Source organism: Raphanus sativus, chromosome 5, assembly GCF_000801105.2.
Source record: "Raphanus sativus cultivar WK10039 chromosome 5, ASM80110v3, whole genome shotgun sequence".
NCBI lineage: Eukaryota > Viridiplantae > Streptophyta > Magnoliopsida > Brassicales > Brassicaceae > Raphanus > Raphanus sativus.
The window spans coordinates 33,599,734-33,622,561 of NC_079515.1; the positions used below are offsets into that span (position 1 = coordinate 33,599,734).

Consider the following 22,828-nt stretch of genomic DNA (forward strand, 5'->3'; position numbering starts at 1 on the left):
AAGTCCATGTTTGACAAGACTGTTTCTCCGGCCCATTGGAATTATGGTCCATGATTTTTAGATGAAACTCTTCGTTTTGATCACTGACTGCTTATTGGGACTGATCCACACTACTGGTTTTCAAGCCGTTTCTTGTCTAGTACTAGACTAGACTCTCATCTCAACTTCTTCGTTTGCGTTTGTATTTGATCGCTAATCAAAACCCCTCCAACATTGAACCACTATTATCACAGAAACTCCACCACTACCACTACCACTACCATTATCAATACTCAACGAATTTCTATGTAAAGTTGATATAAACAAATGTTACTCGAGTTAATTTATATGCAATATGATAAATTATTTATCCCAATGATTACTACTAACCAGTAAAATCACATCATATAAACTTTCACGATGTAGTTAACAATATATAGTCAGCAACACCTTTTGTTATAGACTATTTTACTTAGTGTTGAACAATTGCTCCACCTTTTTAATTCTGTGTTGAAAACAAAAAGGCTAATATACTGGATTAAAACATTTAAAACATAATTGAGTCAGTAATAGTAAAGCTCTCTCTATCCCTCTATTACAATGTAAACTATTGAATGATTATAGGCTAATCATCTCTCTTACATGATTCCATCTACATATATGTATGTAACTCATTTTTAACACAAACTCAAGACTGGACTTTTGCCATCATCAGATAGAGTTTAGGTCATCATCAATGCCGAGTCACTATCCTCCCACACAGAACATTTCTGTCCCCAAAAAAAAAAACGAGGTAAAGTCAGAGTATAATCCAGAGGCAGAGTTTGTTGAGGTTTATATATACACTCACGATAAACACCCATGACTAGACTTTTGCTTCTTCTTTTTATTGGTCTTTTCCTTTTGTTTAACCACCGGTTTGATCACTTCCTTGATCGCTGAATCAAAAACTGCTATCACATTCTGCAATAATGTAAACTTTCAGATTGTCAATCAGAAGAGAAGAGTTGTCTACTACGAATGTGATTCAATGTAAAGGTGTTATACTAGTAGATACCTGTTGAGTTTTTGAGCTACATTCAATGTAATATGTTGCGCCAATTAGCTTACGCAATTCCTCTCCCTGTGACATTATTGGAATGTGTTTATCTATACAAAAGGAACTTTACAGAGTCTTAGTATATGGGGAGTACTGAGATGATCAAACCTGTGCAGTAGTTACAGGGGATAGTCCAGGATGGTCAGCCAAATAATGCTTATCTTCACGAAGATCTACATGGATGTTGTAAGAATCATGACTACGTTATATATATATATATATATATATATATATATGAAATGAATAGGAGTTATCTTTACCTAATTTGGTACCAACAAGGACTAATGGAACTCCTGGGGCAAAGTGTTGGAGTTCAGGGATCCACTGACTCAGACAACAAGAAAGAGTCATATTAGCATTAGAAATTACTCAAATCCTGACATTATTTTCAGAATGCAAATCAAACCTTTTAAAAATATTCTCGTAGCTAGCTCGGCTGATCAAAGAGAAAGACAGGACGAAAACATCTGCTCCTCTGTAACTCAAAGGCCTTAATCTATTATAGTCTTCTTGCCCTGCAAACAAAACACCAGGGAACAAAGGTAAATTCAAAAGGGCTAAAGTTCTTAACAAAGTCATCAATCAAACATGAAATATGGATAATAGTATTCATACCAGCAGTGTCCCATAGCCCTAGGTTCACAGTGGTGCCTTCAACTACAACGTTTGCACTAAAGTTGTCAAAAAACTGTTGGTATGTAGTCCTGTTACAACAAATTCACCCATAGATCAAACCACAACGAGATAGTAACTTATTTGAGCGTACAGTATGGTAAATCATGAAGAAGAATCCAGAGATAGACTATAAAGCTGAACTAAGCTGTAAAAACCCAACCTAGATGGGCCACACATACTTGATAAAACCTTGGAAAAGACAAGTGGATTTGAAAAAAAAAGAAAAAATCCAAAAATTTGATCGTTTACTCATCCAAAATATCTAGAAAAGGAGCTAACTCTGAAATATAGATTCCAAGAAACTTTAAGACAAAATTTGACAGATAAAAAGTGAAAATTTGAACTACATCTGATAAAAAAAAACCAGATGAGATTCTTGATCAAAATAATTCAGACAGAGACAAAGAGAAATGAATGAACTAACTCACAGTAGGGAATTTGTTGCTGGTGTAGCAGATGAGCATACAGGTTTTGCCAACGGCGCCATCACCAACGGTCACACATTTTATGAACTTTGAAGCACTTGAAGCCATCGACTTAATCTCAACACACATACACAGCCAAACCCAAGAAGACCGAGAAGAATAAGGAAATAAAGAGATAAACTAATAAGTGGGATTACTTTAACAAGGAAGATGAGTTAAAATATAAAGCAAACCCCAAAACAGAACATACAAGGAATCCCCTGCTTTTTTGTTTCTTTTCTGCTTGCTGTTTTCAATATATTTCCAAAAAAATTATGCCAGTTTTTTTCGAATATAAAAAATCTTGTAATTCGTTAAATAAACATCTGTATTTAATTTTCTACAATGAAATGTTGTAATCCTACATTCCTACTTAATTACAAGCATAAGTATATATACCGTTTCTAGTGAAAGCTGGAATTACAAATACTGTTAGAAGTATAAAATTTTATATCAAAATGTTCATTTATTATATCGTCCAAATTTACTCAATAATGTAATATCGGCCAACAAGAGTTTCGTTGGCAACTACCAACAATAAAAATTCCAAGATTCACAAAGGATCATAGCAACTTTTCTGTATTAAAATCGAACAACTCTTACCAAATAATTCCGTTTTGTTTGTTAATGGATACAGATTGTACAAGTTCTGGTTTAGGAAGTAAAAGTGCCTATTACTTTATGTGTTTAGATAATGATTTATAGGTGGAAGTTGGAGCCAGACTTGTGTGAGGATATCTACCAAAAGCGTAGACAAATGATTAACAAAGTTATATAAGTATAATACTATATTTTTATAAGATAAATTAATTATTGGAGACTTGGAGTAATACCTACGACTACATCGACGGAACCACCATAACTATGAAACGCAAAAGTAGGTTAGCTGGAGAGGTGTTCACAGGGAGAGGACCACGGGGCTTTTGATCTTTAGTTTAAAGGTGTATTGGTTTTAGTATTTTACAAGTTATTCCCACCCAACAACACTTCCAAACTAAGATCGTTCAATAAATAAAATCTAGCTGGCTAATATTCAATAACTTGACAAAACATAGAATAAATCAACTAAACATGCTTAGCGAAAAGAATACTGTGAATTGAAACTAATGTCATTCAACTATAGAATGTAATATACATATACCTTTCATATTGAAATACATCTACTTAATCATGCAACTCTAGATATCATATGGATCCGAAAATAAACAATGGTGTCTGTCACAACGTCACAACAGTGGTTAAAGTCGCACACTTTGATTTGAAGTTAACAAGTGCAGCGGGCCGATGAATCAACATGGGCCGTATTTGATTTTTATGATGAACTTGTCTATTTAATAAAGAAGATACAAACCTCAGGCTTACAATACATGCTCATGATTTGATTGTTTGGTGTTCCTGACAGATCTTCTTCCAGTTTTGTGAGAATGTTTGTCTTGTGGTCCAGTAATTTGTGGAATCGAACCACGGCCTTTTGTGTAATATTGTGACGTACATCCAATATAAGGGATTAAGAGATGGACACGGTCATACATACATACAGCAATTATCAAATGTGTAAGGTGCTAGTGAGAGATAGACATTAGCAATATCATTGTTCATTATTAACAGGTTGTTAGTCTCCCATGATTACCAAAAAAAAAGTCTCCCATATGGATAAACTAAACCCTCACCATTAAAAAGCCAACGTTGAATATTAAAATGCAGAAACCATGCCAAACAACTAAGTATTCTCTCTGTTTCATGATATATGTTATAGAAAATGTTTAATTTTTTCAAAATAAATAATGTTTTGATATATTTACATTATATTTGATTTATATGTAATCAATTAGATTTACCGGTCATTTCTATAGCTGTTGAAATAATTTTTAAGTTATATTTCTGAAATTATTTTTTAACAAATTTTTTTTTTTATACATCAATACAAAATATCATCTATTATAAAAAGAAAGAAATATAATATTTTATCATCGTTTAAATCAAATGATGAACTTAAAGATTACTTCCACATATCTGTACAGCTAATTTACATCATTGCACCAACCGTTTCAAATTCAGTATCCCCCAAAAAAGAAACAAATAAAACAAAACCAAAACGTCTTGAAAAAATTAATTCGATGATGAAAAATAAATAATTCAACTTTGATAGTATTTTTTAATTATTATAAACATAATTAAAGGAAACGCAATTAACGCGACAGTCAACGAACTTGACAGCCTTTTCCGTCGCCGCCGCGTTTCGTACACGCGCCCACTAACTCTCCAATATCTCGTTACGCGGCGTCAACGCCGGAGCTTTTCCAGAGGAGACCGGAACGGAAGCGTAGCGAGTGGAGAAGCTTCGGAATCCGCCCAACCCGACGTACTCGTCCTCCTCGTCGTCGCCGTCGAAATTCAGAGAGTAACTCAAAGGATCGTACTGAAACTTCTCGCCGGCGTCCCAACCGCGGCCGCGACGCGGATCGCGGTTGAATCGCCGAATGAAAGTCTTCCAGCGTGGACCAGCTACGATCTCAGACCACTCTCGGATCTTCAGAGCCGCGCGTTTCCACCACGGCCGCTCGTCTCCACGGTCAACGCCGTGATTATCATCAACGGTCCGGATTCTTCCCCAGGAGGAGGAGGAGTATCCAACGGCTGTGGAGCTTCTTGATCGGAAGCTGGGGAAACACGAGCAGCAACGTGGAAGGAACCGGGTTTCCGGATCGTGGGCTGGGTCCGATTGCACAATTTCCATTGGCCGAATCTGAGAGAAGAGATGTTGTTGTTGGTCAATAGTGGTGAAACTGAAATAAGATTTTGAAGCTTTAAGCTGTAAACGAACTTATTATATACTTCTACGAACATGTAGTCTATAAAAATGTGTAAATGATCGATGTAACCCAGATATTTTTTTAATTTATTTATTTTATTTATATGTACTGTTTTAGAAATCATCAAAAATTTGATATGATGTTATTGCAGATATTTGTTTGTATTTTATAAATTCTAATCTTTCAATTTTTTTAACAAAGTGTGCGTGATGCAGAAGACTGAATCATGTTTGCCAATAATTTAAATTATTAATTTGTACTCTTATTGGTGTATATATCATCTTTTGATAATAGTAAGGATATTCTTTTTTTATCAACGTATTAAGGATGTATATCCAACAAATGTACAATAATAAAGCTCTTTATCAAAAAAAAAAAACAAATGTACAATAATAGGTAACCAGTTTTGTCAAAAAATAAAAATAAAAAGTAGTAATCAATACCACAATTATGTATGAATAAATTTCAAGACTTAAAATGAAAAAAAAAACATTCCTACTTACAACTAATAATTCAGCTACTATTGCTTAGAAAAAGACATTGCACCATAATCATCAATCATTTAATTTTTATATATGTTTTCTTGTCATCGGATTTTCTAATAATATGTTTTGAAATGCAAGTATTTTTCCCTTCTTTTGGAGCTAATAATGAAGGAAAAACGGGTCCTACGAAAGACGAATATTCATATGGATGTTCGTAAAGATACGAATACAAATGAAATATGAGCTTTTGACATCAAGTCAAGCAATCTAGTCGTAAGCTATTTCACCCTTCCATCCAGTCATCAAACTCCAAATGCGCTTATGATTTTGAGAAACATAAAACTCTGTACAACTCTTAGTCAATGCAAACGAGTGTTTGAAAATAAAGTTATACAAGCTGACTAACTATAACTAATAGCTTAAATATCCTGGAAAAAAAACTCAACCAAATAACCTCAAAATAGATTCCAAGTGTTGGCTTCTGTTTAGTAGATAATCCCATCGATGCATAAACTAGTAAACGTTGCTGCTAGGGGAAATTTCCAGGTGCCTTGGATGTCAAGGCTCCTCGATTGCTGCTTCTTTTGACCTCCCAATAACGTGAAAACTTGATCCTCAGCTGGATCATACCCGACAAATCCATCACAGCCTATGCTGCAATATTTATCGTAGTTTATCTCCGGTAATAAATCCCTAGGGCTTATGTCAAAGGCAGACTCACCCAGTCACCCTGAGTGCAGATTACTCCACGAATATATTGATACTCGAAGTTCTCGCTGTGATGAACCGTTTTGGAGATCGTGAACTCTTCTTCATGGTGTCAGTTTTGTCTATTGTGGAAAAGTACCATGAACATAGTATATATATATGTGAAGAAAAAGGTCAGAAAGGAGGAAACCTAGTACCAGTAAGGTTTAAGACTCGTTTTAACATTTTTTTCTTTTTTGAACTACATTTTTTTTTTTTTGTGAAACTCTTTTTTGAACTACATAAATTTATCCTTTTCCCTTATAGTTCTTTTGGAAATTTCAATGAGTAAACTCCATTTTCGTGGGCCATTAGCACTAAAGGCCCAAATTCACAGTAAAGGAAGATTACTGAACCAAACAACAATGGGACTTTTGAGTAGTAAATAGGCTGATATTTTCAGCTTTCAATTAATTTTTGTAAATATAAAACAAAAGGGTCGGAATAAAAGCTCTAACAGAAATTCCCTGTGTTTATGATATGGAGCTATGTCTGAGAAAAGAAAGAGGAGGTGTGAATGCGAATGAGGATTGAGGAGCCGGATGTTTCTCATGCATGGGGTGGGGGTAGGTAGGTGGGGGTACGAGCGAAGTCAACAACTTCATGGTTCATACCTTAACCACGTGCCACGCATGCGTTACACTACCCAGATTCTACTGAGTACTGACTCACAGGCTCGTTAACCTTTTCAGTTTGTTGGTAAAACAGACACTAAAATAAACCAAATAGTATTTGGCAAATACTAAAAAAACAGAAAGAAACTGAACCCAGAAACCATACAAAACAAAAAACAGAGCTATTTAATCGAACAAAAAAACAAGATACTAAAGAAACTATATATTTTGACCAAAAAAGTATATATAAAGAAGATCGATTCATCGTTGAAAAAATAATCGAACAATCCTAAGTAGTTTTCTGTTCGTCTTCTTAAAATTTTATTTAGATCTTTATAAAAAAAAATTGTAACAAGACAAGAATTCTACGAGACACATAACAAAATGACGGACGCCCACACTGCCCGGACGATCGTCGGAATCATCGGTAAGTCCCAAAACTCTTTGATTATGTTCAATCAACAAAACAAAACCTTGCTCTATATAATCAATAAAAATCATGCTTTACTAAAGTTCTATAATTTTTTTTGGTAACATATTCAGGAAACATGATATCTTTCGGCTTGTTCTGCGCTCCAATGTAAGATAAATGTCATACGCTCGACAAACAAAAATAAATGTTATATTTCTGTTGTTGTTACATGTTTTTTTAATTGATGCATGTGGTGATCATATATGTGTGTGTGTGTGTGGGATTATACATGCAGACCAACGATGGTGAAGATATGGAAGATGAAATCGGTGTCGGAATTCAAGCCAGATCCATACGTAGCTACGGTTTTGAACTGCATGATGTGGACTTTTTACGGACTTCCTTTTGTACAACCCGATAGTCTCCTCGTCATTACCATTAATGGAACTGGTCTTTTCATGGAGCTCGTCTATGTAACCATCTTCTTCATCTTCGCTACCTCGCCTATCCGCGTAAGATTCTAATCCCCCAAATGTGAACACACACGCATGCATGCATGTACGATGATGCATATTTTTTTCCGTAACTATGAAGAACTCTAGAAAGATTTGAGATATTTTCTGATATACGAATTTGATGAGGTTATGATTTGTATACAGAGAAAGATCACAATAGCTATGATGATTGAGGTGATATTCATGGCGGTGGTGATCTTCTGCACATTATATTTTCTGCCTACAACAAAACAGAGATCTATGCTTATTGGGATCATGTGCATTGTTTTCAATGTTATCATGTATGCTGCTCCTTTAACCGTCATGGTATGCCAGTCTTCTTTCTCATATCTCTATCATACTATTTAACTTGGTCTAGTGATCCAAATCATCTTTAATTGATACTATATAATGAGATGATATAAAAGGTTTAAACCCATCATATTGCTAAAAGCATGCATGATGAAAAGTTAATTTAGCTAAGATAATCACGGATACAAGAGTTTTTATTTGTTGTCTTGTGATTCTTTCTTTGTGAACTACTTTTTTTTTTGAACGACTTTCTTTGTGAACTACTAACATTTAATGGGTTTAATTAATGTGGGAACAGAAACTTGTGATAAAGACAAAGAGCGTGAAGTACATGCCGCTCTTTCTGTCATTAGCCAGCTTCATGAACGGAGTCGTTTGGGTCATTTATGCTTGTCTGAAATTAGATCCCTATATTTTGGTAAGATTCAGTTTCCACCCCGATAATGTTCAATTCAATCGATATTATATTTCTTTAGAAGAAAAAGACCCTAACATATTGATTTTTATTCATGAAAACAGATTCCAAATGGTCTTGGATCAATATCAGGAATAGTACAACTTATACTATACGCAACTTACTACAAAACAGCAAACTGGAACGATGAAGATGACGATAAAGAAAAGGGTTATTCGAATGCTGAATCAGAGCTTGGCCGAGCTTGACAATTGCATGCATGTGTGGCACATTTAAAATTATTTTCTGTCATCACCTAGTTGATAATGACCAGCTTCATCTTTAGGTTTAAGATTGAATCAGAAGAGATGCCAAAAAAGAAAAATAAAGAAGAGCCACCGAAGCTACAAACTTTACTTGAGTTAGAAGAAAGAAAGGGGTTTACTTATTTGGTTGAAAAGTGAAAATGAGTATAACTTTGGCAAGTTGAATCTATGTGATTTGTTACATTTTTTGTCAGATTATTTTGTAACATTTTCTTGGAAGCTGTAAAAGAAAAAAAAAATCCCCATTACGAATTTACGATTGAGGTTTAAGAACAGAGTAACGAACATAAGGTTACAGTGTCCATTTGCTCACCAAGTCTAATATGATTGGCCTAGGCTAGAGGTTAAAAACGTAATTCACTCACACTGGTATATACAATTCGTTATGAATTCGATTTTAGAAACTAACCAATCATCTAAACCGGAATGTACAATTACGAATGTTAGTTTTGTCATTTGTGTGCTCTAAAACACGAGGACCAGAGCTTCCCGATTGCCTTGTCAACGATTGAATTATGATATCATCATCACCGGCGGCCATCATCGCACATCCACCTCCGTCGCCGGAATCCTCCAAACTTCCTCTGAACTTACTTTCCTTGCCGCATATTACCCGTAGATACCTTATCAAGACTCTCTCCTTATGTCTCGCCGCACCATCACTCTCAGTAGCACCAGTCCACGCACGCGGCCTGTTTCAAATGCCGCCTCTCCGTCTCTCTAATCGGTACGACTGCTCTTGCTAAAAAACTGTCTTGTATTGGTGGGAATATAATTCACACTGAACAGCGAAGAGTTAGTTTCATGACCTTACCACTTGACTCCAAGCCTTTGGTTCTTGATTCTTGATGTGTTTTGGTTTCTTCTTGAAACAAGTTACTACCTAGTGAGAGCTGGCGAATCTGATTACGAAAGCTTAGGGATCATCAACACCAACCCCGTGGAGAAAACATCGGTAGATAGCGGATTGTCAGAGAAAGGTAAAAAGCAGACTGTGAAGGCTGCGTTACAGTTGAAGGCAATGGGGGCATGTGACAGAAACTGTTGGCTATGGCCGTCCATTACACAGAGAGCTTATCAGGCTGCTGAAATCATCGCCTCCATTAATGGGATTAGTCGCAGGTATAGTAACATAATATTACTCTGTAATCTAATCATTATGATGGTTAATCTTGTTTACTTGTTATTTTATTTTTTGCAGCTATATAGTTCCGGAATATAGCTTCCTTGATGCTCGTGGTTTAGGAGCTTACGAAGGCAAGAAGCTTGATTCCATATCAGAAGTAAGATTTTTAATATTTGTCACATGTATCATGAGACACTCGCTATAAGAAACAAAAAACTTAGGTTGAAGTATTGTGTGGCAGGTGTATGCATTAGACTCGATATCTATGAAGACAAAACCTCCTCCTATCAGCGACGGTACCCCTAACGAGAGTGTATCAGATGTATTTGTGCGTGTGACGCAGCTAATGTCCATTCTCGAGACTCAGTATTCAGAGGACACGGTCGTCATTGTATCGCCTGATTCAGACAACTTATCTGTGTTACAAGCTGGTGTTCAAGGTCTCGACCTTCGAAGGCATTCAGAGTTGTATTTTGGACCAGGAGAAGTAAGATTGTTGGACGCAGACAGCATCCCTGTCTATAAGCAACCTGCTTCTGCTGTATATAAATGCACAAACCCACCAAACTGTGACTAATCTCGCTTCTATTAGTATACTAAATTGAGATACAGTTATGATTATTAAAGAGGCATTATGTTGTAGTTAAGTTTATATTTGTAATGCAAGTGTTAGTAAATTCTACTAAAACAGAGTCATAACTGTTCAAGAACAGCCTTTGTGATCGATTATTCGACACAATTTGAAATTATTGTAATTGGAAAAAGAGAGTGCTGTGAAGATGGATTCTGAAAAATTCATATGGTAAAGACATGAATAAAACAAATAGGAGTGGGTGGGTTGCTTTGTGCTTTAAACAAAGAACCAAAGGCAAAACAACGCTTTTGATATTTTTTTTTACTTTTCATTGTTATTTATTGATTTTGATTCAAAAAGGGAAAGCTCAAAAAACTCCAAAAGATTTGACAAGATTGAAAACAAAAAATAATCGATAGAGAGATCAATGATGCTTTACTTTAGCTTAGCCTTCGTCTTGGTGTATATTCTTTATGTATTTTCCTTACATTACCTTTAACCTTTATGTTGATTTTTTATTCGAGAATTGGCTTATGTCTTTGGTTTGTAATAATACAAGAGAAAACGATACATTCATAAAATTAAATTTGAGGAATAATATATGGTATGTGTATATTTAGTAAGGTGATATATAGTACTTTAGTAATATGGAATCTTCATGGATGGTAAAAAGAGCAAAGAAAATCAGAGCATAATGGATTGCGTCATAAGTAACTTCTGGGTGCACGCGTCACACTAGATTATCGAGTTCTGACACGCTGTCAAAACTCTATTGGTTTAAGATATCCGAGGTGCAGGTGCACACCAATACTGCATCACAGCGGATCAATATAAACAAGTTTAATTCTCCACGAAGAAATATATAAGAATTAAAGTTTCTTTTTCTCCGCACCACTTTCTCACTGCACATTAACACACACACACACACAAAAAGCTCCTCAAATCAATCTTTCGCCGGAGATACTACGAACGGGTGACGATGAAGCGGACTACCTCATCGAACTCGGAAGCGCAGAGCTACGTCGAATCACCACTCTCACCTCTCCGATTCCATTCTCCTCTCTCAGACGCCGGAGATCCACCGGAGAGCCGTTACGTTTCCCCCGAGGGATCTCCTTTCAAACTCGACAACAACCCCAAGGCGATCGTAACCGACGGCAAGTTCCCGCCTCTTCCTCCTCCGCCGCCTCCTCCTCAGTTCCCGCCGCGGAATCAGAGGAGCGCGAGAGGAGCCCCGACGAACTCTTCCTCCGAGAAGTCTCCGTCGTCTATGGTGGTGTTCAACCGCTGGGTGAGAGAGGAAGGTCCACAAACCGAGACGAGGAAGGTCGGAGGAGGTGGAGGAGGAGAATCGGGGATGACGATGGCGACGGCGGTGAACAGAGCAAGACGAGATGAATTGGTGAGTATGGCGGCGCTAGGGTTTAGAGTGAGCGAAGTGATTTTGTGCGTGATTTCGTTTTCGATCATGGCGGCTGATAAAACGCAAGGGTGGAGCGGCGATTCTTATGATCGTTACAAAGAGTACAGGTCACGTCACCCCCTCTTCTTCTTCTTTTACACAATTTTTTAGGGGTTTTATAATTGAAACCCCTTCCTTAATCTAATCTTGCAGGTATTGTTTGGCTGTAAACGTTATAGCATTCGTATACTCCGCGTTTGAAGCTTGCGACGCTGCTTGCTACATCGCTAAAGAGACTTATATGATAAACTGTGGATTTCATGACATCTTCGTCTTCTCCATGGATCAAGTGAGTGTGCTTTTAACAATTTTTGCATTTTGTAATCAAACGTATTGATTCTGATGAGTTTTTTTTCTTTCTATAAGCTTCTTGCGTATCTTCTGTTGTCGGCTTCTTCATGCGCTGCTACTAGAGTTGATGATTGGGTATCTAATTGGGGGAAAGATGACTTTACTCAAATGGCAACCGCTTCTATTGCGGTTTCTTTTATAGCGTTTGTGGCGTTTGCGGTCAGCGCTTTGATTTCTTCTTACAGGCTCTTCACCCATGCTTCCTCTTAGTTACATCCCTTTTGTCTTTGTATAGCCTCTCTTATAGCTACTCTTTCTGTGATTAATATTTTCAATATATTTTAAAATAAGGCAAGCATCAAATGAATGAAGTTACTTGTGAATCAAGGCTTGACTTGTTTCCTTCTAATAACTATTATTAAATCGAGGTAGGTGGTAAATCCCAACACCTAAGTACATGTTCTCTTACAAGCAAACCCCAATATAACGTATTTTTGTATCAAGAAACACAAATATCATTTTAGTTTCCTTCTTGGCTGAATTGTTGCTGCTCTGTTTCTTCTTGGATCTCTGTGATCAACAAGTTTCCTGATCCATCACCACCAGATTCAGAAAACTTAGTGATCTTCTGTAACTCGTCGCTCACACCTGACTGGTCATCCCTAGGAGCTGCTTCTTGGTCTATCTTAGCTTGTGGCGGCTTAGGACGGCGAATGGCCTCAGCTGCTTCTGGCATAACAACTGGAGGTGGTTGTGGAGGAACCCACGATCGCTGCCTTGGGAGAGCTGCTGGTTCCATTGTGTTTGTTTCATTTTGGATACCGATGGACCTGGACGCTGTTGTCTCATAGCCAAAGTCCGTGGAGCTAGGGTTTTTCTGTTGCCACCATGGACCATTGGAACTCTCGTCTTGGGGCGCTTGACCGTACTCCCATGGCTAACAATAGTAAGAGATCACATCAGTAATCAAATCAGCCAAGTTACAGTCAAGCTACAATACAAAGACTTATCGACATTCAGTGACATTGTAGCTTGTACCTTATTTTTAGGAGCGATGCGAGGATTTGATAGCTGTTGGTTCGGATTGGGTGGCATGTCGTTAATCTCCTGTATTTCAGTGAAAGTGCGACAAGTTTGTCACAGTGAACTGTAAGGTTACACTAGTCTATAAAATGTGCAAAAGAAATTGGTTTTCAGTTTACCCGAATGTTTGAAGGCTTCTCTCCTCTCTGAATCATAGACATTATCTGCAACATCATCAGTCCTCAGCTAAATGTTACGAAGGTTAATTGGAATTCAAAGGGTAAAGATTCATTATAAACACATGATTCTGCAGTAAATTTTAGAGATTTCAGAACATTACATCCATGTATGACTTCGGATGAGGGGGCATAGAAGAATCAGCTGGTGGCGCAGGAGGAGAAGCAGACCGTGCTGTAGTATTCATTATTCCATTAGTTAAAGAGAACAACCTAATAAATTATAAGAAAACATAAAGCACACTGAGCAGAGCGAGAGAGAGGTAACCTGAGCGCGTGTCATAATCAATGTTGCTGCCATTTGCATATGATCTCTGCATCACATATCAACGTTCCTAACGTTACCAAAAGGACTATACTATCAAGTTCAAGTGTACTTAATTTTTAGCTGACGGAAGATCATTCTTCCTTTTGGGGTGTTTTGGTTTCAGATTCTCGTTCTTTCATCCATATTCAATAAGACGTTGTTTTTGGATTTTCCTTTACTCTATCAATTGGTCCAACCTAAACACAAAAATGCCTACGGAATTACAAAGACAAGAACAGTTATACCATTATTCTATCAGTATTATACCAAGTTCAAGTATCATGAGTCTTTGAATTTATTCAGATTTTTTTTTTATTTCCTTGATTTAACAGAGTTTATTTCCTCATAGGATTCGGTTGTGAGAAACATCCCATAATAGAAGAGACCGTATAGCCTTATTGGCGACTACAGGACTAAAACTTTACTCTCTAAGGTGTTTTGGTTTCAAATTCTAATCTTTACTCACCCTTTCTCCCGAAGTTTTGACCAAACCACCACCATAAACCTCTTGATCAGCTGAATAAACCTTGGGGAGGTTGTTGGAATTCCCTGAAAGTATGAACTAGAAATATTAGGCAGTGGCTCTTACGATCAACCAAACATTAGACCCTATATGGCTCCTGATAAAGAATAAGATTGTAATTGTTCAAAATAAGATGCAGGTATGTTTAACAAGTCTTCTCTTTAGATAGAGCTTGGACACTTACCTTCGAGATTACGGATATTATTGCTCAAGGCCTTCATTTCTTGTACTTGGACGCCTAACAGGCGCGTTAAGTCCTCAAAATATTTCCTCTCTGACAAGAAACAACGCACAAATTTGGTTTCATTGAAAAAAAAGAAAGAAGCACAGGAAAAAAAAAAGGAAAAAGGAAGAAGAAACATGTACCTTCACTCTTGGTTATCATCATTTCCTGACTAACCCTGGCTACATCAGAAGCAGCTGCCGAAGCAGCTTTGGCTGCAGCTACTGCTTCTTCAGCTAAGCTAGGTTTTGCATCAGCTTTCTTCAGAGGATCAGTTTCTTGTTCCAACATAACTCTGCGGACCCACGATTTTATTCTGGGGATGAGAGATTTCTGAAACAGGAAACAATTCTCACTTCAGTGTGATCTTTATTTTGTACAAGGAAAATTAATAATAGAAACGAGCACTGAAACACATTTAGCAGACAGTAATAAACTGTTCAAGTCAAAAATGCAGAATGAATTCCAAAAGCGCTAATCTTCCATTTCAGTTATGGCCTAACCATGTTATTCCTTTATTCGATGAGCTAAGTAAATTCATAACACAACCACAGTTAAATACTGTGCATAGAAATGGAGATAAGAAAGGGGGGTTTGAGGTCAGTCAGTACCTTGACAAAAATAACAGTTCCGGCACCAGAAGCAGCTAATACTCCGACAGCAAGAGCAGCATGGTACCAGCGAAGTCGGGAGAGCAAACTCGGAGGTGGTGGAATCATAACAACGGGAGCAGGAGCAGGAGAAGGCTGCATGGCTTGTACCTGCCCTTGTGGCTGAACATTAGACACTGCTTTCTGTCCATCTGTTTGTATCAAACAAAAAGAAATATATTCATAAAAGTGAAACGTCTAAATCATAAAAAGAAGATAAGTCTCTCTCGCTTATTTACCTAGAGTGCTAACAGTTGTCTGCGAACTTGGCGATGGATCCTAATGATTAAAGATTTGTTTTACACAAGTAAGCCACCAAGGAAGAGGGAATTGGACAAAGAAGTAGAGAGAGAGAGAGAGAGAAAGCTTACAGGGACACGGCGGAAAGCTTCGTCAATCTCTTCTTTAGTGAGGCCTTTCTTCTCGAGGAAGGACCTTCTGTGTATAACAGGGGATCCTCTAACCCTAGGATGGGAAAGGAACTTGATAGCGTTCTGAATCTGATCCTCACGTAAAGGTTCAGAGTTTTTAAAGACAGAGGGAAGAGAGTCCTCCTGCTTAGGAGTTTCCTGAGCGATGCTAGCCTGCTGCGCCTCTTTTGTAACAGCCTCTGTGAAACAAACACACACATGATCAAAGTTATAACATAAGATACTTAAAAAATCTTTTCTAGGTGGCAATTAGTTCACCAGAATCAATCAAAATAAATTTTTAAATGGGATTGAACATTCATAACCAATAGTTGAATCAGTAACTAAGTGAGTCGTAATAGTTAATAACGGTTTTACAGCATCGAGACAAATGGCGAGAATCTATTAGTAGAGGGTGTGATTGAAACCTGAGATCGGGGATTTATCATCGGGCGGAGTAGGAGGAGAGTCGGAAGGAGTTGCCATCAATCACAGCAGCTCACCCGCACCTTCAACGTATCCAAGCGAAGATGATGATGATGATGATAAATCAGACTTTGCCCATATCGAGGCAGGGATTAATAATAAGCTTCTGAAATCATCATCCGTTTTGTTTTTATTCTGCGCCAAATCTCTTATGATTGGTGAGTGTGTATGTGTGTGTGTGTGGTGGTCACCCCAAGAGAAGAAAGATGGGATAAAAAGGCTGCTTGTAGTCGTGTGGTTTTTAATTTCCTTATTACAACTTTATTTGGGCCTTACATTATAGTGGGCCTGACAATGATCAATACTGGATCTCGGTAAAGCTATATATAATAGGCTGACTACTAAACAAATTACATAAACTCTTCCAGGGTCTTCGAATCTGTAACTATCAAAGATCAAGACAGAACTAAGAAATTTGATTAAACAAGACGACAGGTGGTATCTCTCACTTTAACCGTTACTTTTGTCATTTTTCTTATATAAAGTAGGCTTTTAAAACTATACTATTATATAATAACACGATTAATGGTCATCATAACACTCACTTAGTGTAGTAGGATATTCTTCCTTTTGTTAATAACAAAGAAATGTATCTTAGCATAATAAAGACGAGACATATATATTTTTATTTTATTTAATAAAAATGTCAAAAATGTTGTAAACCATTAAAATCGCGATCCTACCACCACTAATCCATTATATTCTTCTTTCTTATCATCTCTCTCTCTGTCTCACTGTTTATGTTTGTTCTTTCTCTCCCTCCATCATCGAGAGTTTTACTAAAAACTTAGTGGGGTTCTCTGGAAAATATTCGAATTTTTTGAAAAGATTTTTGACTGATGATGACACTTAACTCACTCTCTCCAGCTGAATCCATCTCTCTTTCTTTCTTGGATACTTCCAGGTTCAACCAAACCCCCAAACTTCCAGGTTTCTCTTCCCCAAATCTCTCTCTCTCTCTTGGATTAAAAATAAAAGCTTCAAACTTTCAATATTTTTTCGTAATGCTCTTTTGAGTTTTGACATCTGGGTTTCTTTGAACTGTGACATATGAGACCTGATTCTTTGTAAATTCTTCGATTTGAATTGAGACACTAATCGTGTGATTACTTCAGTACCTGAGTGTATTAAAGTTCACATCTTTGGGAGTTGTTGTCACAGGTGGGTTTAGTTTGAGGAAGAAGAGGACTCAAGGGAGAGGTTTTGTTGGAAAAGGAGTCAAGTGTTCAGTGAAAGTGCAGCAGCAGCAGCAACAACCTCCTCCTCCTCCAGCGTGGCCTGGGAGAGCTGTTCCCGAGCCTCCTCGTCAATCTTGGGATGGACCTAAACCCATCTCCATCGTCGGTTCTACTGGTTCTATTGGCACCCAGGTTCTCTTTTGTTTGTATGCTCTTTTGCCACATGATTTCTAGCTCCATATCATCATTCATGCTTTAATGATTTACTAGTAGAAGTTTGGATGAGAGACTAATCATTCTTATTGATTACGGAGGTCTTGTGTGTTTTGTTTTATTGCAGACCTTGGATATTGTGGCTGAGAATCCTGACAAATTTAGAGTCGTCGCTCTAGCTGCTGGCTCTAATGTTGCTCTCCTTGCTGATCAGGTATTTATGCGTTAGTTTTACAGTAATTACTCTCTCCAATTCATTCTTTTAGACCTCCTGGAATCAGTGGTAGTGTCATTAGCAAGATACTGTATACTAGTTGTGCAAGCAAAGTCAAACAGAGAAATCAGCTTTTGTTTAGATTTCTTTCAACCATCGTTTAGACTAATCTGCCATCAATTTTTATTCGTCAGAAAGATATTGTAAACTAGTTGTGTGACTCTCTTTTCCAACGCAGGTGAAGAGATTTAAACCTGCACTGGTTGCTGTTAGAAATGAGTCATTGGTCACTGAGCTTAAAGAGGCTTTAGCCGGTTTGGACTATAAACCTGAGATCATTCCTGGGGAGCAAGGAGTGGTTGAGGTTGCTCGTCACCCTGACGCTGTAACTGTTGTTACCGGAATAGTAGGTTGCGCAGGACTTAAGGTATAATAAACTCTGTTGAGAGAATATGAAGCTGGAATTAAAGATGATAAAGCTTGTTGTTTTTTTTATTTTTTCTTCTTGCAGCCTACGGTCGCTGCAATTGAAGCGGGAAAGGACATTGCTCTTGCAAACAAAGAGACATTAATCGCAGGTGGTCCCTTCGTCCTTCCACTTGCCAACAAACATAACGTTAAGATTCTTCCTGCTGATTCAGAACATTCAGCTATATTTCAGGTATTATTAGACTTATACTTGTTGGTCTTGAGCAATTTCTTCTATCTCTGGCTAATTGAGTTGAAAGTTTCCTGTTTTATTCTGTTTATGTTTCTTTAGTGTATTCAAGGTTTGCCTGAAGGCGCTTTGCGCAAGATAATCTTGACTGCATCTGGTGGAGCTTTTAGGTTTGTCTTCAACATATGAAAACTATTCTTCTCTCTCTCTCTCTCTCTCTCTCTCTCTCTCTCTCTCTCTCTGTATAAACTTGTTTTCTTGGTTCTTATTTGGTTTAATAAGAAATGCTCACTGGATGTTGGTTATAGAGATTGGCCTGTTGAAAAGCTCAAGGAAGTTAAAGTAGCAGATGCGTTGAAGCATCCTAACTGGAACATGGGAAAGAAAATAACAGTCGACTCGGCTACGCTTTTCAACAAGGTTCTTTTTTCTCAAACGAAAACTCTGATTTTATATAAGTAGGTTTGATCATGGTGTAAGATGAATTTCTTGATTTTCTTGAAATAGGGCCTTGAGGTCATTGAAGCTCATTATTTGTTTGGAGCTGAGTATGACGATATAGAGATTGTTATTCACCCTCAGAGTATCATACACTCCATGATTGAAACACAGGTCTTGCTTCTGATTCATGATTGATCCACTGGTTTTTCAGAAACAAAGAAATCCTTTTAACATATATATGATTGTTTTGTTCCATAGGATTCATCTGTGCTTGCTCAACTGGGATGGCCTGATATGCGTTTGCCGATTCTCTACACCATGTCATGGCCCGATAGAGTTCCTTGTTCCGAAGTAACTTGGCCAAGACTTGACCTTTGCAAGTAAGCAAACCACAGTTATATATTTGTGGTTCGTTTTATTTATATTAAAAATAAAAAAACAAAAGTGGGTTAAGATTGTGTGGTTTTTGGCAGACTGGGTTCGTTGACTTTCAAGAAACCAGACAATGTGAAATACCCATCAATGGATCTTGCTTATGCTGCGGGACGAGCTGGAGGTACTATGACTGGTGTTCTCAGTGCTGCTAACGAGAAAGCTGTTGAAATGTTCATTGATGAAAAGTAATTTTTTTCTTTTTTTTTTTTTGTAAATGGGGTCATCTCAGAGTGTTCTTGAAAACGTATAACATTTTTGTTTTTGTGTGTACAGGATAAGCTATTTGGATATCTTCAAGGTGGTGGAGTTAACATGCGATAAACATCGAAGCGAGTTGGTAACATCGCCGTCGCTTGAAGAGATTGTTCACTATGACTTGTGGGCGCGTGAATACGCTGCCAATCTACAGCTTTCTTCTGGTGCGAGGCCAGTTCCTGCCTGATGATTATATTACTTGTTGTTGGAGTGAAGTGAATAATAAAGAAATGATGGAAAGAAGATTAGTGCAGCGAGTGGGAATATTTTGACACCGTTTTTGGCAAGGATTACCGATTTTAAGTTGTACCTAAATTGTCTGTGATCCGAACTGAGCCAAGCCGAAATTTTAAAACCCATAATAAACCAATAAAACTGATATTTTTTTCTCTTGAGAGTAATACTAAGGTTCCTGCACATAAATCTAAAAATATTTAATCTTTTAAAAAAATATTTGTATGATAAAAAAATATTTTATTACTTACCTAAACATAAATTTAACCAATAATATAAAATACAATTGGTCAAACAAACAAAAGCTCATTAATATTACGAAAACGACACTGGTCTATGTATTTTTATTTTTTACTAAAGCATCGTTTGATATGATATGGAGAAAGTGAAACTAATTATTGTTTGCCATTTTTTTACAAAAATAAGGATGGTTGCTCTAAAAGTATCAATGTTAAGACTACTGCAAGATTTAAGAGCTTATAAGTTTGTCCCCTATACTGATATGATGAATTTGGATTAAGAAAACTAATCAAAAATCATTTTGTCTCAAGAGTAGGAATAAAGACTGCAATCGACTCTTCTTAACCTACTCCCACCGCGAAAATCATTAGGAATTATTTAAACTTGCAAGTCATATACGAAACATATTCACATTACATTAATAATTCGTTTGGTAAAACCGACTTCCAACAACAAAAATGTTTATTTTGTCGGCTCATTATTTTGAAATGATGATGTTCTTTTGTATAGATATTATTAATAAACATAATATGAAATCAACTGTCCGACTTATGATCATGTAAGTCATCATTAATCGTAACTTGCAAGTCATTATCTTCATCATCTCTTATCATTCGTGTTATCAGTTTACCTGAGGCGCTGCTTCGTTCCCAAAAAGACACATGTATAAACTTGTACGTATGTTATACTGTAGATTGTATTTTGATTATAACTTAAGCGATAAGAGTTGTTATAGTGAGAATCTAAGATACTTCATAATTGAGTTAATTTGGTTGGTAAGACGTTCATATTTGTCTCCTTTGTATTACAATTTAGTTGATAATCATTAAAAATATACATGTTACCATTGCTCTAAGAATTATCAATCAAACCAATAGTGAAATTGAAATCCATTATAGTATATATATATATTTAGATTTCTAGTTTTATAGTTCCAATATATTAATATCATTGTGGATTTCCCACTAAACATAAACTTCAACTCTAGAATGAATGATCGACGACTTAGTATTAAATTAATTTAATTTTCCCAATACATAATTCTTCCTGATTTTTTTATGTAGATGGGACGACCCAAGCGACTCACTCAATAATGTGAACACAAATCTCTCTTTATGGAAACTTGAACAAGATCTCCAGGCAAACCAAACATTCCTACAATATCCACCTAAAGGCTTTATATCCAAATTAACAATTGCATCCATATCTATATTTATAAAAAGCATATATGCGTAGATTCCACACGTTAAAGGACCACACTCTTTTGTCTAAATAAAGAAACATAAAACACTTATCCAAGTTTTGAATTCTATAATACACACAAACATCAGGTCATCAAGTAGTCTCTTGCTTTTGTGATATACCGTGTAGACGTTTGAATCGGCCAACAATTCTATAATTAGGTAAAATAATTCAAATTATGACAATGTGTTTTACAATAAATTGAATAATAAACATTAGTCTCCATTCTAATAATCATCAAACCACCACAACTTATATCTAACCCAAACCGACACATCGAAAATTTTAATTAAAAATTATTCAAAAAATATGCACTTTCTTTCTTTCTCGCAAACACTCAAGATTTTCCATGAAACCAAAAAGAAAAAGGTTGAGAGAGAGAGAAAAGGAAAAGAAACCGAAGCCCACTTAAAGTCCACGTCTTCGATTTTGGTTTCTTCTTTCTCCTTCACGAGATCCACGTCACCTTTTAAAAAGGACGTAAATGACGACTAAGCCCATTAACATTTTTTATTATCCCCATCATATCCTTTCTATACGGCACGAACGGCTGTCGTTTCGTCTCTTCGCTTTCCTTTCCTTCCTCTCCGACCACAACCTTCGACAGCTGTTCTTCCTGATCAGAGCTAGCAGTTTCATCTCCCTTCTTAACCGGCGCAGGAAACACGAGCTTGTCGTTCCCTTCGCTGCTGCTTCTCGCGTAGAGAAGACTCCGCAGCTTCCATCGTTTCGAGAACCCCGCCGAGTTGCTTTTGAGTTTGCTGTGCGATGGAGAAGACGAGAGTCGTCGGAGATCATCGTCCCTTGACTGTTTCGGTGTCCAAACGCAGTAACTCTCCGGTGGAACTCCGGTTAGATCATCGCCGGCCTCCGACGAAGAAGAATTCGACGTCGCATCTCGCTCTTCGCTCATCAACTTTCTAAGCGCGGGACGACGTCGTCTCGGGACCGTGCTCTCCGGTGAAGATTCTCCTCCGACTTTCTCCGTTTCACCACTGTACGGGTTCGACGGACGGATCTGACCGTTACAGAAAATCTCGTCGGCGGTAGCGACGGGAGGAGAACACATAGGACAGTCGAAGGCGAACTCGAAATTACTATTATCATCGTCGTCGCTGTTGTTGTTGTTGTCGTCGCGGTGGGAGTCTGATCGTTGCTCTCGGTCTCTGAGCTCCTCCACGACTCGAGCGGCGATTGAGGCGAGGTCTACGGCGGAGGAGAAACTACCGAAGCTCGGGGAGTTTGAGGAAAGGGAGAGTAACCGGCTCGTCTGCATGTCTGTCTAGAAAGCTGTTTCTTGCTGAGTTTATTTCTGAAACGTTAAAGAAAGTTGGGTCCCGTGTAAATATATATACACGGAAAAAATCTTTGTATTTAGTATTTTTTTTCATTAACGGAGAGAAAACAAAATTAAATGATTACATTACGAAGATTAATTGTTATTTTAATTCATTAGGAGCCAAAAATCTTTTAAGTTCATTGACCTAACAAGGAGCGTAATCCACTAATCATCCATGAACCACTGACGATGACATGTCAAATGAAATATAATAAACTATGTCACATAGTCTTATTAAGAAGAAGTCTTCCAAT

General features: G+C 37.2%; 8 protein-coding genes across 8 annotated transcripts; 4 read left to right on the forward strand and 4 right to left on the reverse strand.

The window, feature by feature from the left end:
• Nucleotides 1-500: 500 nt before the first annotated feature.
• On the reverse strand, nt 501-2,807 carry LOC108859301 (rac-like GTP-binding protein ARAC10). Its single transcript, XM_056986104.1, is given in 9 exon segments — nt 501-749; nt 830-942; nt 1,037-1,102; nt 1,187-1,251; nt 1,339-1,404; nt 1,486-1,593; nt 1,694-1,763; nt 1,765-1,782; nt 2,182-2,807. Coding segments are annotated over 9 exon segments (669 nt in total). The 5' UTR covers nt 2,308-2,807; the 3' UTR covers nt 501-712.
• Nucleotides 2,808-4,204: 1,397 nt separating this feature from the next.
• LOC108859914 (uncharacterized) lies at nt 4,205-5,086 on the reverse strand. The gene has a single exon (XM_018633816.2). The coding sequence runs from the start codon at nt 4,952-4,954 to the stop codon at nt 4,472-4,474; it is 483 nt and encodes a 160-aa protein (XP_018489318.2). The 5' UTR covers nt 4,955-5,086; the 3' UTR covers nt 4,205-4,471.
• A 2,174-nt stretch (nt 5,087-7,260) lies between these two features.
• LOC108860721 (bidirectional sugar transporter SWEET5) lies at nt 7,261-8,757 on the forward strand. The gene is made up of 6 exons (XM_057011101.1): nt 7,261-7,303; nt 7,420-7,456; nt 7,584-7,800; nt 7,948-8,109; nt 8,393-8,512; nt 8,614-8,757. Exons 1-6 carry the CDS (start codon nt 7,261-7,263, stop codon nt 8,755-8,757), a joined length of 723 nt encoding a protein of 240 aa, XP_056867081.1.
• A 503-nt stretch (nt 8,758-9,260) lies between these two features.
• On the forward strand, nt 9,261-10,718 carry LOC108859131 (uncharacterized). The gene is made up of 4 exons (XM_018632986.2): nt 9,261-9,541; nt 9,691-9,936; nt 10,016-10,097; nt 10,182-10,718. Exons 1-4 carry the CDS (start codon nt 9,330-9,332, stop codon nt 10,515-10,517), a joined length of 876 nt encoding a protein of 291 aa, XP_018488488.2. The 5' UTR covers nt 9,261-9,329; the 3' UTR covers nt 10,518-10,718.
• Nucleotides 10,719-11,381: 663 nt separating this feature from the next.
• Nucleotides 11,382-12,654, forward strand: LOC108863107 (CASP-like protein 4A2). Its single transcript, XM_018637420.2, has 3 exons — nt 11,382-12,044; nt 12,130-12,265; nt 12,343-12,654. Exons 1-3 carry the CDS (start codon nt 11,494-11,496, stop codon nt 12,535-12,537), a joined length of 882 nt encoding a protein of 293 aa, XP_018492922.2. The 5' UTR covers nt 11,382-11,493; the 3' UTR covers nt 12,538-12,654.
• LOC108863106 (peroxisomal membrane protein PEX14) lies at nt 12,631-16,324 on the reverse strand. Its single transcript, XM_018637419.2, has 12 exons — nt 16,068-16,324; nt 15,601-15,839; nt 15,469-15,508; nt 15,191-15,381; nt 14,723-14,912; nt 14,541-14,630; nt 14,300-14,382; nt 13,795-13,840; nt 13,631-13,701; nt 13,470-13,514; nt 13,306-13,374; nt 12,631-13,204 (listed from the first exon to the last, which is right to left on the reverse strand). The coding sequence occupies exons 1-12, from the start codon at nt 16,123-16,125 to the stop codon at nt 12,788-12,790; spliced, it is 1,539 nt and encodes a 512-aa protein (XP_018492921.1). The 5' UTR covers nt 16,126-16,324; the 3' UTR covers nt 12,631-12,787.
• A 504-nt stretch (nt 16,325-16,828) lies between these two features.
• Nucleotides 16,829-19,909, forward strand: LOC108856429 (1-deoxy-D-xylulose 5-phosphate reductoisomerase, chloroplastic). The gene is made up of 11 exons (XM_018630222.1): nt 16,829-17,055; nt 17,287-17,495; nt 17,644-17,730; nt 17,969-18,157; nt 18,242-18,391; nt 18,491-18,558; nt 18,697-18,808; nt 18,896-19,000; nt 19,088-19,209; nt 19,303-19,449; nt 19,538-19,909. Exons 1-11 carry the CDS (start codon nt 16,965-16,967, stop codon nt 19,704-19,706), a joined length of 1,449 nt encoding a protein of 482 aa, XP_018485724.1. The 5' UTR covers nt 16,829-16,964; the 3' UTR covers nt 19,707-19,909.
• Nucleotides 19,910-21,384: 1,475 nt separating this feature from the next.
• On the reverse strand, nt 21,385-22,560 carry LOC108857449 (uncharacterized). The gene has a single exon (XM_018631437.2). It carries the CDS (start codon nt 22,509-22,511, stop codon nt 21,705-21,707), a length of 807 nt encoding a protein of 268 aa, XP_018486939.1. The 5' UTR covers nt 22,512-22,560; the 3' UTR covers nt 21,385-21,704.
• Between the last annotated feature and the right edge of the window lie 268 nt (nt 22,561-22,828).

Coding starts and splice junctions, on each gene's coding strand:
- LOC108863107 (XM_018637420.2), top strand. CDS start 11,494: ATGAAGCGGACTACCTCATCGAACTCGGAAGCGCAGAGCTACGTCGAA. Junction 12,045..12,129: donor GATCGTTACAAAGAGTACAG/GTCACGTCACCC, acceptor CTAATCTTGCAG/GTATTGTTTGGCTGTAAACG. Junction 12,266..12,342: donor TCGTCTTCTCCATGGATCAA/GTGAGTGTGCTT, acceptor TCTTTCTATAAG/CTTCTTGCGTATCTTCTGTT.
- LOC108863106 (XM_018637419.2), bottom strand. CDS start 16,125: ATGGCAACTCCTTCCGACTCTCCTCCTACTCCGCCCGATGATAAATCC. Junction 14,913..15,190: donor GAACTGTTATTTTTGTCAAG/GTACTGACTGAC, acceptor TTCCTGTTTCAG/AAATCTCTCATCCCCAGAAT. Junction 13,702..13,794: donor TGATTATGACACGCGCTCAG/GTTACCTCTCTC, acceptor TGAATACTACAG/CACGGTCTGCTTCTCCTCCT.
- LOC108857449 (XM_018631437.2), bottom strand. CDS start 22,511: ATGCAGACGAGCCGGTTACTCTCCCTTTCCTCAAACTCCCCGAGCTTC.
- LOC108860721 (XM_057011101.1), top strand. CDS start 7,261: ATGACGGACGCCCACACTGCCCGGACGATCGTCGGAATCATCG. Junction 7,457..7,583: donor GGCTTGTTCTGCGCTCCAAT/GTAAGATAAATG, acceptor TTATACATGCAG/ACCAACGATGGTGAAGATAT. Junction 8,110..8,392: donor CTGCTCCTTTAACCGTCATG/GTATGCCAGTCT, acceptor ATGTGGGAACAG/AAACTTGTGATAAAGACAAA.
- LOC108859131 (XM_018632986.2), top strand. CDS start 9,330: ATGATATCATCATCACCGGCGGCCATCATCGCACATCCACCTCCGTCG. Junction 9,542..9,690: donor CCTCTCCGTCTCTCTAATCG/GTACGACTGCTC, acceptor TCTTGAAACAAG/TTACTACCTAGTGAGAGCTG. Junction 9,937..10,015: donor ATTAATGGGATTAGTCGCAG/GTATAGTAACAT, acceptor TATTTTTTGCAG/CTATATAGTTCCGGAATATA.
- LOC108856429 (XM_018630222.1), top strand. CDS start 16,965: ATGATGACACTTAACTCACTCTCTCCAGCTGAATCCATCTCTCTTTCT. Junction 18,158..18,241: donor TAGGTTGCGCAGGACTTAAG/GTATAATAAACT, acceptor TTCTTCTTGCAG/CCTACGGTCGCTGCAATTGA. Junction 18,809..18,895: donor CGGCTACGCTTTTCAACAAG/GTTCTTTTTTCT, acceptor TTCTTGAAATAG/GGCCTTGAGGTCATTGAAGC.
- LOC108859914 (XM_018633816.2), bottom strand. CDS start 4,954: ATGGAAATTGTGCAATCGGACCCAGCCCACGATCCGGAAACCCGGTTC.